Source organism: Lepidochelys olivacea (genome assembly GCF_965140295.1).
Source record: "Lepidochelys olivacea isolate rLepOli2 genome assembly, chromosome: 23".
NCBI lineage: Eukaryota > Metazoa > Chordata > Testudines > Cheloniidae > Lepidochelys > Lepidochelys olivacea.
Genome location: NC_140433.1, coordinates 13,468,959 through 13,481,088, shown reverse-complemented (window position 1 = coordinate 13,481,088; position 12,130 = coordinate 13,468,959). Strand labels below are relative to the sequence as shown.

General features: G+C 68.5%; 1 protein-coding gene across 1 annotated transcript; it reads right to left on the bottom strand.

The window, feature by feature from the left end:
• Window positions 1-798: 798 nt before the first annotated feature.
• Window positions 799-10,141, bottom strand: TNNI3 (troponin I3, cardiac type). Its single transcript, XM_084612148.1, has 10 exons — window positions 10,048-10,141; window positions 9,260-9,299; window positions 8,565-8,577; window positions 7,788-7,970; window positions 7,524-7,565; window positions 6,540-6,671; window positions 6,285-6,374; window positions 5,744-5,920; window positions 5,536-5,641; window positions 799-985 (listed from the first exon to the last, which is right to left on the bottom strand). Exons 2-9 carry the CDS (start codon window positions 9,268-9,270, stop codon window positions 5,540-5,542), a joined length of 750 nt encoding a protein of 249 aa, XP_084468274.1. The 5' UTR covers window positions 9,271-9,299; window positions 10,048-10,141; the 3' UTR covers window positions 799-985; window positions 5,536-5,539.
• Between the last annotated feature and the right edge of the window lie 1,989 nt (window positions 10,142-12,130).

Genomic DNA, 12,130 nt, shown 5'->3' with positions numbered 1-12,130 from the left:
TTCCCCCCGCCAGGTGAGAGCTAAAGGGTTGGAGAACAAAGGAATCCGGTGCCCTCCTGGCCCGGGAAAGGGACAAAGCCCAGAGGAGGGGGTTGGGGGGCTGGAGGGAGTTTCAGTTTGGGGGCTGGCTGGAGACATGGAGTGAAGGGCAGACGGGGTTGTCTGGCTCCCTGCCCCCCAAAATGGACCCGGCTGAGGGGTCCGGTTCTCTGCACCTACAAGCTGTGGTTTAGACCATGTTCCTGTCGTCTAATAAACCTCTGTTTTACTGGCTGGCTGAGAGTCACATCTGACTGCGGAGTCGGGGGGCAGGACCCTCTGGCTTCCCCAGGACCCCGCCTGGGCGGACTCGCTGGGGGAAGCGCACGGAGGGGCAGGGGAGGCTGAATGCTCCGAGGTCAGACCCAGGAAGGTGGAGCCGGGTGAGCTGTGTGTCCTGCAGACAGGCTGCTCCCGGAGAGGAGACTCCCCCAGAGTCCTGCCTGGCTTCATGGGGAGCAGATCCAGAGCATGGCCTGGGGACTCCGTGACAATGGGACCCTCTGGGACTTGGTATCACTCCCCCCTTCCCCAAAGTTGAGTGGTTCGAGGGTGTGGCGCTGGGAGGCAGGACGCCTGGGTTCTCTCCCTGGCTCTGGGAGGTGAGTGGTTCTATGGGTTAGAGCAGGGAGCAGGGAAAGACGCCCCCTAGTGGGGAAAGGCCCTGGCTCCCAGCCCCCGAACCGCAGGGCCCCTGGGGAGCTCCCCCACTCCGGACAGGGGCCAGCAGACAGACAGACAGACAGCCCCCGACACTCAGAGATGCTTTATTGGCGGGGGCAGCTTTCAAAGCCGAGGGGTGACACTGTGGGGTGCCATGGCCTGGGAAGGTAGGGAGGGGAATGGGGAGGCGGGGAGGGGTAGAATCGAGAGTGGGGCTCGGGGGGGGGCAGTTTTGGGGTCCATCATCTTGTTTCCCTCCCCCCGCATCGGCAATTCTCTGCTTCTGCCGGAGAGAAACAGAAAGACAAAGAGGAAAGTGAAACCACCGAAGAAACAATGTCCCAGCCCCAGCCCCATCCTCCACCTGAGCTCGGGGACCCCAGCCCCACCTCTCCCAGCAGGGGGCGCCGTGGGGCAGGGAGCAGGAAGTGCCGGCTGTGGGGGAGCCCCTGGTGACCCCAGCCCCACCTCTCCCAGCAGGGGGCGCTGTGGGGCAGGGAGCAGGAAGTGCCGGCTGTGGGGGAGCCCCTGGTGACCCCAGCCCCACCTCTCCCAGCAGGGGGCGCTGTGGGGCAGGGAGCAGGAAGTGCCGGCTGTGGGGGAGCCCCTGGTGACCCCAGCCCCACCTCTCCCAGCAGGGGCGCCGTGGGGCAGGGAGCAGGAAGTGCCGGCTGTGGGGGAGCCCCTGGTGACCCCAGCCCCACCTCTCCCAGCAGGGGCGCTGTGGGGCAGGGAGCAGGAAGTGCCGGCTGTGGGGGAGCCCCTGGTGACCCCAGCCCCACCTCTCCCAGCAGGGGCGCCGTGGGGCAGGGAGCAGGAAGTGCCGGCTGTGGGGGAGCCCCTGGTGACCCCAGCCCCACCTCTCCCAGCAGGGGCGCCGTGGGGCAGGGAGCAGGAAGTGCCGGCTGTGGGGGAGCCCCTGGTGACCCCAGCCCCACCTCTCCCAGCAGGGGGCGCCGTGGGGCAGGGAGCAGGAAGTGCCGGCTGTGGGGGAGCCCCTGGTGACCCCAGCCCCACCTCTCCCAGCAGGGGGCGCCGTGGGGCAGGGAGCAGGAAGTGCCGGCTGTGGGGGAGCCCCTGGTGACCCCAGCCCCACCTCTCCCAGCAGGGGGCGCCGTGGGGCAGGGAGCAGGAAGTGCCGGCTGTGGGGGAGCCCCTGGTGACCCCAGCCCCACCTCTCCCAGCAGGGGCGCTGTGGGGCAGGGAGCAGGAAGTGCCGGCTGTGGGGGAGCCCCTGGTGACCCCAGCCCCACCTCTCCCAGCAGGGGCGCCGTGGGGCAGGGAGCAGGAAGTGCCGGCTGTGGGGGAGCCCCTGGTGACCCCAGCCCCACCTCTCCCAGCAGGGGCGCCGTGGGGCAGGGAGCAGGAAGTGCCGGCTGTGGGGGAGCCCCTGGTGACCCCAGCCCCACCTCTCCCAGCAGGGGCGCCGTGGGGCAGGGAGCAGGAAGTGCCGGCTGTGGGGGAGCCCCTGGTGACCCCAGCCCCACCTCTCCCAGCAGGGGCGCCGTGGGGCAGGGAGCAGGAAGTGCCGGCTGTGGGGGAGCCCCTGGTGACCCCAGCCCCACCTCTCCCAGCAGGGGCGCCGTGGGGCAGGGAGCAGGAAGTGCCGGCTGTGGGGGAGCCCCTGGTGACCCCAGCCCCATCTCTCCCAGCAGGGGCGCCGTGGGGCAGGGAGCAGGAAGTGCCGGCTGTGGGGGAGCCCCTGGTGACCCCAGCCCCATCTCTCCCAGCAGGGGCGCCGTGGGGCAGGGAGCAGGAAGTGCCGGCTGTGGGGGAGCCCCTGGTGACCCCAGCCCCATCTCTCCCAGCAGGGGCGCCGTGGGGCAGGGAGCAGGAAGTGCCGGCTGTGAGGGAGCCCCTGGTGACCCCAGCCCCATCTCTCCCAGCAGGGGCGCCGTGGGGCAGGGAGCAGGAAGTGCCGGCTGTGGGGGAGCCCCTGGTGACCCCAGCCCCATCTCTCCCAGCAGGGGCGCCGTGGGGCAGGGAGCAGGAAGTGCCGGCTGTGGGGGAGCCCCTGGTGACCCCAGCCCCATCTCTCCCAGCAGGGGGCGCCGTGGGGCAGGGAGCAGGAAGTGCCGGCTGTGGGGGAGCCCCTGGTGACCGCAGCCCCACCTCTCCCAGCAGGGGGCGCCGTGGGGCAGGGAGCAGGAAGTGCCGGCTGTGGGGGAGCCCCTGGCGACCCCAGCCCCATCTCTCCCAGCAGGGGGCGCCGTGGGGCGCGGGGCGGGAGCGCCAGCTGTGCGGCAGAGGGGGTCGCGGCAATCCCAGCCCCACCTCTCCCAGCAGGGGCGCTGTGGGGCAGGGAGCAGGAAGTGCCGGCTGTGGGGGAGCCCCTGGTGACCCCAGCCCCACCTCTCCCAGCAGGGGCGCCGTGGGGCAGGGAGCAGGAAGTGCCGGCTGTGGGGGAGCCCCTGGCGACCCCAGCCCCACCTCTCCCAGCAGGGGCGCCGTGGGGCAGGGAGCAGGAAGTGCCGGCTGTGGGGGAGCCCCTGGCGACCCCAGCCCCATCTCTCCCAGCAGGGGGCGCCGTGGGGCGCGGGGCGGGAGCGCCAGCTGTGCGGCAGAGGGGGTCGCGGCAATCCCAGCCCCACCTCTCCCAGCAGGGGCGCTGTGGGGCAGGGAGCAGGAAGTGCCGGCTGTGGGGGAGCCCCTGGTGACCCCAGCCCCATCTCTCCCAGCAGGGGCGCCGTGGGGCAGGGAGCAGGAAGTGCCGGCTGTGGGGGAGCCCCTGGTGACCCCAGCCCCACCTCTCCCAGCAGGGGCGCCGTGGGGCAGGGAGCAGGAAGTGCCGGCTGTGGGGGAGCCCCTGGTGACCCCAGCCCCATCTCTCCCAGCAGGGGCGCCGTGGGGCAGGGAGCAGGAAGTGCCGGCTGTGGGGGAGCCCCTGGTGACCCCAGCCCCACCTCTCCCAGCAGGGGGCGCCGTGGGGCAGGGAGCAGGAAGTGCCGGCTGTGGGGGAGCCCCTGGTGACCCCAGCCCCACCTCTCCCAGCAGGGGCGCCGTGGGGCAGGGAGCAGGAAGTGCCGGCTGTGGGGGAGCCCCTGGCGACCCCAGCCCCACCTCTCCCAGCAGGGGGCGCCGTGGGGCAGGGAGCAGGAAGTGCCGGCTGTGGGGGAGCCCCTGGCGACCCCAGCCCCACCTCTCCCAGCAGGGGGCGCCGTGGGGCGCGGGGCGGGAGCGCCAGCTGTGCGGCAGAGGGGGTCGCGGCAATCCCAGCCCCACCTCTCCCAGCAGGGGCGCTGTGGGGCAGGGAGCAGGAAGTGCCGGCTGTGGGGGAGCCCCTGGTGACCCCAGCCCCATCTCTCCCAGCAGGGGCGCCGTGGGGCAGGGAGCAGGAAGTGCCGGCTGTGGGGGAGCCCCTGGTGACCCCAGCCCCACCTCTCCCAGCAGGGGCGCCGTGGGGCAGGGAGCAGGAAGTGCCGGCTGTGGGGGAGCCCCTGGTGACCCCAGCCCCAACCCTCCCAGCAGGGGCGCCGTGGGGCAGGGAGCAGGAAGTGCCGGCTGTGGGGGAGCCCCTGGTGACCCCAGCCCCATCTCTCCCAGCAGGGGCGCCGTGGGGCAGGGAGCAGGAAGTGCCGGCTGTGGGGGAGCCCCTGGCGACTCCAGCCCCATCTCTCCCAGCAGGGGCGCCGTGGGGCAGGGAGCAGGAAGTGCCGGCTGTGGGGGAGCCCCTGGCGACCCCAGCCCCATCTCTCCCAGCAGGGGGCGCCGTGGGGCGCGGGGCGGGAGCGCCAGCTGTGTGGCAGAGGGGGTCGCGGCAATCCCAGCCCCACCTCTCCCAGCAGGGGCGCTGTGGGGCAGGGAGCAGGAAGTGCCGGCTGTGGGGGAGCCCCTGGTGACCCCAGCCCCATCTCTCCCAGCAGGGGCGCCGTGGGGCAGGGAGCAGGAAGTGCCGGCTGTGGGGGAGCCCCTGGTGACCCCAGCCCCACCTCTCCCAGCAGGGGCGCCGTGGGGCAGGGAGCAGGAAGTGCCGGCTGTGGGGGAGCCCCTGGTGACCCCAGCCCCACCCCTCCCAGCAGGGGCGCCGTGGGGCAGGGAGCAGGAAGTGCCGGCTGTGGGGGAGCCCCTGGTGACCCCAGCCCCATCTCTCCCAGCAGGGGCGCCGTGGGGCAGGGAGCAGGAAGTGCCGGCTGTGGGGGAGCCCCTGGCGACTCCAGCCCCATCTCTCCCAGCAGGGGCGCCGTGGGGCAGGGAGCAGGAAGTGCCGGCTGTGGGGGAGCCCCTGGCGACCCCAGCCCCATCTCTCCCAGCAGGGGGCGCCGTGGGGCGCGGGGCGGGAGCGCCAGCTGTGTGGCAGAGGGGGTCGCGGCAATCCCAGCCCCATCTCTCCCAGCAGGGGCGCCGTGGGGCAGGGAGCAGGAAGTGCCGGCTGTGGGGGAGCCCCTGGCGACCCCAGCCCCATCTCTCCCAGCAGGGGGCGCCGTGGGGCGCGGGGCGGGAGCGCCAGCTGTGCGGCAGAGGGGGTCGCGGCAATCCCAGCCCCACCTCTCCCAGCAGGGGCGCTGTGGGGCAGGGAGCAGGAAGTGCCGGCTGTGGGGGAGCCCCTGGTGACCGCAGCCCCACCTCTCCCAGCAGGGGCGCTGTGGGGCAGGGAGCAGGAAGTGCCGGCTGTGGGGGAGCCCCTGGTGACCCCAGCCCCATCTCTCCCAGCAGGGGCGCCGTGGGGCAGGGAGCAGGAAGTGCCGGCTGTGGGGGAGCCCCTGGTGACCCCAGCCCCATCTCTCCCAGCAGGGGGCGCTGTGGGGCGCGGGGCGGGAGCGCCGGCTCTGGGGGCGGGGTCCTGGCGACCCCAGCCCCTCTCCCAGCAGGGGGCGCTGTGGGGTGCAGGGTCACCTGCTCAGCCCTGCCCAGGCCCCGAGGTCTCGAATTTCTTCTTCCTTCCCTCCATGCCGCTCAGGGCGTCGATGTTTTTGCGCCAGTCGCCCACTTCCCGGTTCTCCTGCGGGGTGGTGGGGAGGAAAGAGGGTCAGTCCTGAGACCCCGGAGTGTGGGGGGGGAGGCTTCCCCTGCTCCCCCCACCCCAGGCCCCCCCCCCGCTCACCTTCTCCGCGTCGTCCTTCTTGACCTGCTTGAGGTTGGCCCGCAGGTCCATGGACACCTTGTGCTTGGAGCCCAGCAGCGCCTGCATCATGGCGTCGGCCGAGAGCCGGACCCTCCGCAGCGCCGGCCGCTTGAACTTCCCCCGCAGGTCGAAGATCTTCTGGTTCAGATCCTCGATCTGGGGGTCAGAGCGGCAGGGGAGGGGGTCAGGTAACAATGGGGCGGGGGGGCGCGTGGTGCAGGGAGTGGGCCGGGGGGCTCAGCAGGGACTGCTCAAACCTGGCAGGCAGATGCTGCCAGGTGGCACTAGGGGGCGCCGTGCTGCGGGGAGTGTGAGGTGGGGGCCGGCGTTTAAGGGGGCGGGGCTAAACCCCAGCCCCGCGGCGCCATCTAGTGACCTGTTTTGTTATTGCAGCTGGAGGTTCGTTCCGTCTCTGCAGCCCTTTCGTGTGGGGGGGTGGGGGGCTCTGGCTGGTTTCTGGAGTCTCTGGGCTGGCATGGGGGTGCAAGGGGAGCCAGGGGGCCCCCCGTCTTGGCCGTACCTCGTTGATGCTCTTGCTGACCCGAACCTGCATGTCATAGCGCTCCTCGTCCACACGGTCCACGCGGGCATGCAGCTCCCGGCAGAGATCCTGCGGGGGGAAGGGGAGGCGGGGGGAGAGAAAGGAGGAGAAAAGGGGTCCCCTCTCAGCCCCCCCCGGACCCATCCCCCCACCTCTCCCCGGGCTCATCCACGCCCCCTTGAGACCCAGCCCTCCTCCCCCTGCCTGGGGGTCCGGGGTAGGGGGGTGGTTTACCTGCAGCTCAGCCAGGGGCAGGCTGGCCAGGGCGAGCGGGGTGCAGTGCTCAGCCAGGTACCGCTGCTTCTCCCGGCCCCACTCCTCCTCTTCCTGCTCCAGCTCGTGCTTCGCGATCTGCAGCATCAGCGTCTGGGGGGCACGAAGGGAGCTGGGTGACACCCCTCAGTTGGACCCACAGCTTCCCGCCCCGGACCAGACCCACAGGCCCATCGACCTCGGCCTCCCGCCCCTCCCCAGACCAGAGCCACAGGCCCATCTACCCTGGTGTCCTGCCCCCTCCCCAGACTAGACCCACAGACCCATCTACCCCAACCTCCCGCCCCCTCCCTGGACCCTACCTACAGGCCCATCTACCCTGGCCTCCTGCACCCTCCCCAGACTAGACCCACGGGCCCATCTACCCTGGCCTCCTGCACCCTCCCCAGACCAGACCCACGGGCCCATCTACCCTGGCCTCCTGCACCCTCCCCAGACCAGACCCACGGGCCCATCTACCCTGGCCTCCTGCACCCTCCCCAGACCAGACCCACGGGCCCGTCTACCCTGGCCTCCTGCACCCTCCCCAGACCAGACCCACGGGCCCGTCTACCCTGGCCTCCTGCACCCTCCCCAGACCAGACCCACGGGCCCATCTACCCTGGCCTCCTGCACCCTCCCCAGACCAGACCCACGGGCCCATCTACCCTGGCCTCCTGCACCCTCCCCAGACCAGACCCACGGACCCATCTACCCTGGTGTCCTGCCCCTCCCCAGACCAGACCCACGGGCCCATCTACCCTGGTGTCCTGCCCCCTCCCCAGACTAGACCCACAGACCCATCTACCCCGACCTCCCGCCCCCTCCCTGGACCCTACCTACAGGCCCATCTACCCTGGCCTCCTGCACCCTCCCCAGACCAGAGCCATGGGCCCATCTACCCTGGCCTCCTGCCCCCTCTCTAGACCAGATCCACAAGCCCAGATGGGAAGCCTGAGATGTTACCTTGAGCTGTAATTTCCGAGATGCCGTTATCTTGGATTTTCTCTGCATTAGGACAAGCAGGAGAGTTTTCATTAGGTGTATTATGAGACCAGCTCAGGACCCGTCCCCCCGACCGAGATCAGGGCCCCGTCTGGCCAGGTGCTGCACAGACCCCCCCACGACCGAGAGGGCATCTGGGGCAGAGCCAGGAAGCAGCCCCAGCTCTTCGGGGTCCCAGCCCAGAGCCTGTCACGGGGAGCGCGTCGCCCCGGGCCCAGCGCCCACCTTGACATGTGGCTCAGTTGCGTAGGCCCGATAGTTGGCGGAAGATTTGCGCCGGAGGAGTGGGACGGAGGACGGCGGTGGGGGCGGGGGAGCCGGCTTGGGGGGCTCCGGTTCTTCGGGCCCCTCCTCGGCTGCCTCTTCCTCCTCCTCTATGACATCCTCCTCTTCCTCCTCCTCCTCGTACTGGGGGGAGGAATTCAGGGCGTCACCCCAGTTTGCACCAAGGTGCCGGGGTGGCCTTGGCGAGCGGGGGAGGGGGACAGGTGTCCAGTCCCCAGAGCAACAATAACTCAAGGCCCCTCCTCCACTTACAGGCAATGACCCTGAAATATTTGGAAAGTGGGCGGAGTCATTTAGCTGGCGGGGGGGATACAGTGGGGGTGACACCAGCCAGAGCAACATCCAGGAGATTAAATATAGCGGGGGGCTGGCTGGCTAGGGGTTGTGAATGTGGCATGGGGCCTTTCCCCTCTAGGAGGCGTTGGCTCCCATCCGGCCCCAGGCGGGGACTGGCTGGCTCTGGGGGGCGGGGAATGGGGCATGGGGCCTTTCCCCTGTAGGGGGCGCCGGCTCCCATCCAGCCCCAAGGGGGTGGGGAATGGGGCCCAGGGCCTGTCCCCTCTATGGGGCACCAGCTCTGACCCAGGCCTGGGCAGGGGCAGCCTGTGAAAGCGGCTTTGATCTCACAGAACCACCCCCCACCCTATGGTGCCGCCCCAGAGATTCCCCAGGTGTAGCAGGGGAAAGGGCCCCCCCCCCCCCCCGGCTCCTCCTTACGGTGATGTCCTCCCTGCAGAGAAAGAAAGAGGGACAGCGATTAGGCTCAAGCAGCCCTTGTCTCCCCCCCGTTGCTGCCCCGGCGCCTCCTGCTGGCAGGGCCCAAAGCCCTTCACACAGCGATCGACCCTTCTCTGCCCCCATGAGCCAGGGGGATTTGCCCCCTTTCGCATACTGGGAAATGGAGGCACAGAGCGGGGACAGGGATGTACCCCCTCAGAAAATCACAGGGTCCTGGCTCCCAGCCCCCCCCTGCTCTAACCACTAGACCCCACTCCCCTTCCAGAGCCAGGGAGAGAACCCAGGAGTCCTGGCTCCCAGCCCCCCTGTTCTAATCCGCTAGACCCCAATCCCGTCCCAGAGCTGGGGAGGAACCCAGGAGTCCCGGCTGCCTTCCCCCTGCTCTAACCCGCTAGACCCCACTCCCCTCCCAGAGCCAGGGAGAGAACCCAGGAGTCCTGGCTCCCAGCCCCCCTGTTCTAATCCGCTAGACCCCAATCCCATCCCAGAGCTGGGGAGGAACCCAGGAGTCCCGGCTGCCTTCCCCCTGCTCTAACCCGCTAGACCCCACTCCCCTCCCAGAGCCAGGGAGAGAACCCAGGAGCCCAGGCTCCCAGCCCCCCCCGCCCCCGGGCTCTACCCACTAGACCCCACTCCCTTCCCAGAGCTGGGTAAGTCAAAAGCCAGTAACTCACTCGTCTGCCATCAGGAGCAGGTGGCTTTCACTACAAACAGCTGGGAGGGGAAGATGGAAAAATCTTATTTGCTCTGCACAGGGTCTGGGTCTGGGCTCAGGGGGCCGGGGAATGGGGCCCGGGGCCTGTCCCCTCTAGGGGGTACCGGCAGGGACTGGCTGGCTCAGGCGGGTGGGGGGCTGGGAAAGACCCTGCGCTCGGGCCCGTTATCTCCCCCAGCCCCGGCTCCTTTCCCCTATTTGGGGCGGGAGCCGCTCGGGCCGATTAGCCCCTAAGTGGCTGCTGCTAAATATAAATCCCCTTATCGGGAGGGAGGGGGTCCCGAGCCAGTTCGGGGGCTGGGGGGGATGGGACGGAGGGGAGCCCCCCCCTTCAAGCCTGGGGGCACGGGGGAGCTCTGGAAGATTCAGCCAGGCCCTGGAGATGCTGCGATGGGGGAAGATGGGGGGGCAGCATTGGGATGGGGGGCTGGGGTCCCCCACGCTCATCTGGGTTGAAAATATCCCCCTGCAGCCAGTCTCCCCCTCCCCGGAGTTGGGGGGATGGCGGGTCCCCTCCCATCCATCCCCCCAAGGATCAGTGGGGGGCAGGCGGGTCTCCTCCCCTCCATCCCCCCAGAGGTTAGTGGGGGGCAGGCGGGTCCCCTCCCCTCCATCCCCCCAGGGATCAGTGGGGGGCAGGCGGGTCCCCTCCCGTCCATCCCCCCAGAGGCTAGTGGGGGGCAGGGGGGCAGGGGGTCCCCTCCCGTCCATCCCCCCCCAGGACAGGGGCTCCCCCAGCCGGGTTACCCGAGTGTCCGGACTCCGGAGGCGCCGCGGGGCCGGGGCCGGGGCCGGGGGGTTAAGAAGGGTCCGGAGCCGCCGCCTGCCCTTGTAGGGAAGGAGGGGCGGGGCCGGCTCTGGGAGGGGGGTGTTGGGGGGCAGGGCCCGGCTGTGTGTGTGTGAGAGAGAGAGAGAGAGAGAGAGAGAGAGTGTGTGTCCCCCCCCCCCGGGTGTGTGTCCCTGGGCCCCCTGCTCTGTGTGTCCAGCAGCCTGGGGGTGTCCCCCCGCAGCCCCTGTCGGAGGGGCTGGGCCCTGCTCCCTGTGTTTTAATCCCCAACGTCCCCACCAGCAGGCCCCAGTTCCCCTGACCCTGTGAGGGTCTCACGCCCTGCAGCTGTGGGGTCTACGGGGCGAGCCGGGGGGCGGAGCTGGGGGGGCAGACTGGCTGGAGGAGGTGCCTGTATCCACCCAGGAGAGGTGAGAAGAGCAGGGCCTGCGCCAGGCAAGGGCGTCCCCCCCCCCCCCGGTTCCCGTTAGGGGCCCGGCGAAGACAGGGCGGCCGGGTGCCGCGGGGACACAACGTTCTTGGGGTCAGCACTGACAGCCGGGGCAGAGGGCCCCTGTGACGCTCTGTACCTCGGGGGGACACCCAGCACTCCCCTGTTCGCCTTCATAACATGACGGTGTGGGATCCAATGCAAGGTTTGCCACGCCGGGTGTCTCCGGACGGCTCATGACGCACGGAGCATGGTGGGGCGGTGACGTTAGAGTAATTGTTACAGGGATGTTACAGTGAGGTTATGGGTCAGGATTTCATGGATATAGTTCTGAGGCTGAGAAGGCATCCTCCAGGCTTAAATCAACCCCATGCAAAAACTCTCTGTGACGAAGTGGGAATGCTCTTAATGTTTTCTCTGAATACTGGGTGGGTGCCTCAGTTTCCCCTAGGCAGTTCTTAAGGATCTAGCTGGTGGGATAAGACAGTGTGATTGTGGCAGAACCCTAGGGGGCTAGTGTGATGGGGTCTGCACAGAGAATGGCTGACACCCCGTCTCCTGGCCACTGATGGCCTGGGCCCCCCCTCTGCAAGGTGCCAACTGAAGAGGCTGGAGAACAAAGAGATCAGGTGACCTCCTGGCCTGGGAAAGAGAAAAAGGCCAGAGGAGGGGCAGGAGAGTCTCAGTTTGGAGCTGGCTGGGGAAATGGAGGCAGGCCCAGATGGGGCTCTGGCCTCCCTGCCCCCCAAGACAGACCTGACTGAGGGGTCCTGGTCTCTGTACCTACAAGCTCTGTTTTAGACCATGTTCCTGTTGTCTAATAAACCTTCTGTTTCCCCGGCTGGTTGAGAGTCACGTCTGACTGCGGAGTTGGGGGGCAGGACCCACTGGCTGCCCCAGGACCCCGCCTGGGCGGACTCGCTGTGGGAAGTGCACGGAGGGGCAGAGGATGCTGAATGCTGCGAGGTCAGACCCAGGAAGGTCGAAGCTTCTTGCCCTGGAGACAGTCTGCTCCCAGAGAGGTGGCTCCCCCAGAGTCGACTGGCTTCGTAGGGAGCAGCTCCAGAGCATCGGCCAGGGACTCCGTGACACCCTCCAAGAACAGAGGGGCAGTTCACACCTCATCAGGGTATGGATGGGACAAATCCAGCCCAGCCTTAGAGGAATGAAGGACACTGGCTTAGGCCCTGTTAGACCCTCGAGGGAGTCACCCCCCTTCCTTTGGGCATTTTGGGATGCGATGAGGTAATGCTCACCTGACTCTGAAGTGGGTGGGGGGCAAAGCCAAGAGGAAAGAAAGCACATGACAAAAGGGAGAGACATTTTGCCTTGCTCTGTCTCTTCCACTTCCATCTGCAGACACCATCACCGAGCGACTGAAGCGCTGATCACAGGGGAGAGCCGGGCTGAAGGGCAACCAGCCAGCCTGTGGTGAGACGCATCTGAGTTTTAAGGACATTGGAAGCGTTCAGATCAGTGTAGGATGCGTTTTGCTTTTATTTCATTTGACCAAATCTGACTGGTTGTGCTTTGACTTATAATCACTTAGAATCCAGCTTTACAGTTAATAAATCGCAAAAAGAAAAGGAGGACTTGTGGCACCTTAGAGACTA

Bases quoted from the DNA above. Each gene is read 5' to 3' on its own strand.
- TNNI3 (XM_084612148.1), bottom strand. The intron at 6,375-6,539 runs GTAAACCACCCC...TTCCCCCCGCAG, and splicing joins TGCCCCTGGCTGAGCTGCAG to GATCTCTGCCGGGAGCTGCA. The intron at 5,642-5,743 runs GTGAGCGGGGGG...ACCACCCCGCAG, and splicing joins AGAAGGACGACGCGGAGAAG to GAGAACCGGGAAGTGGGCGA.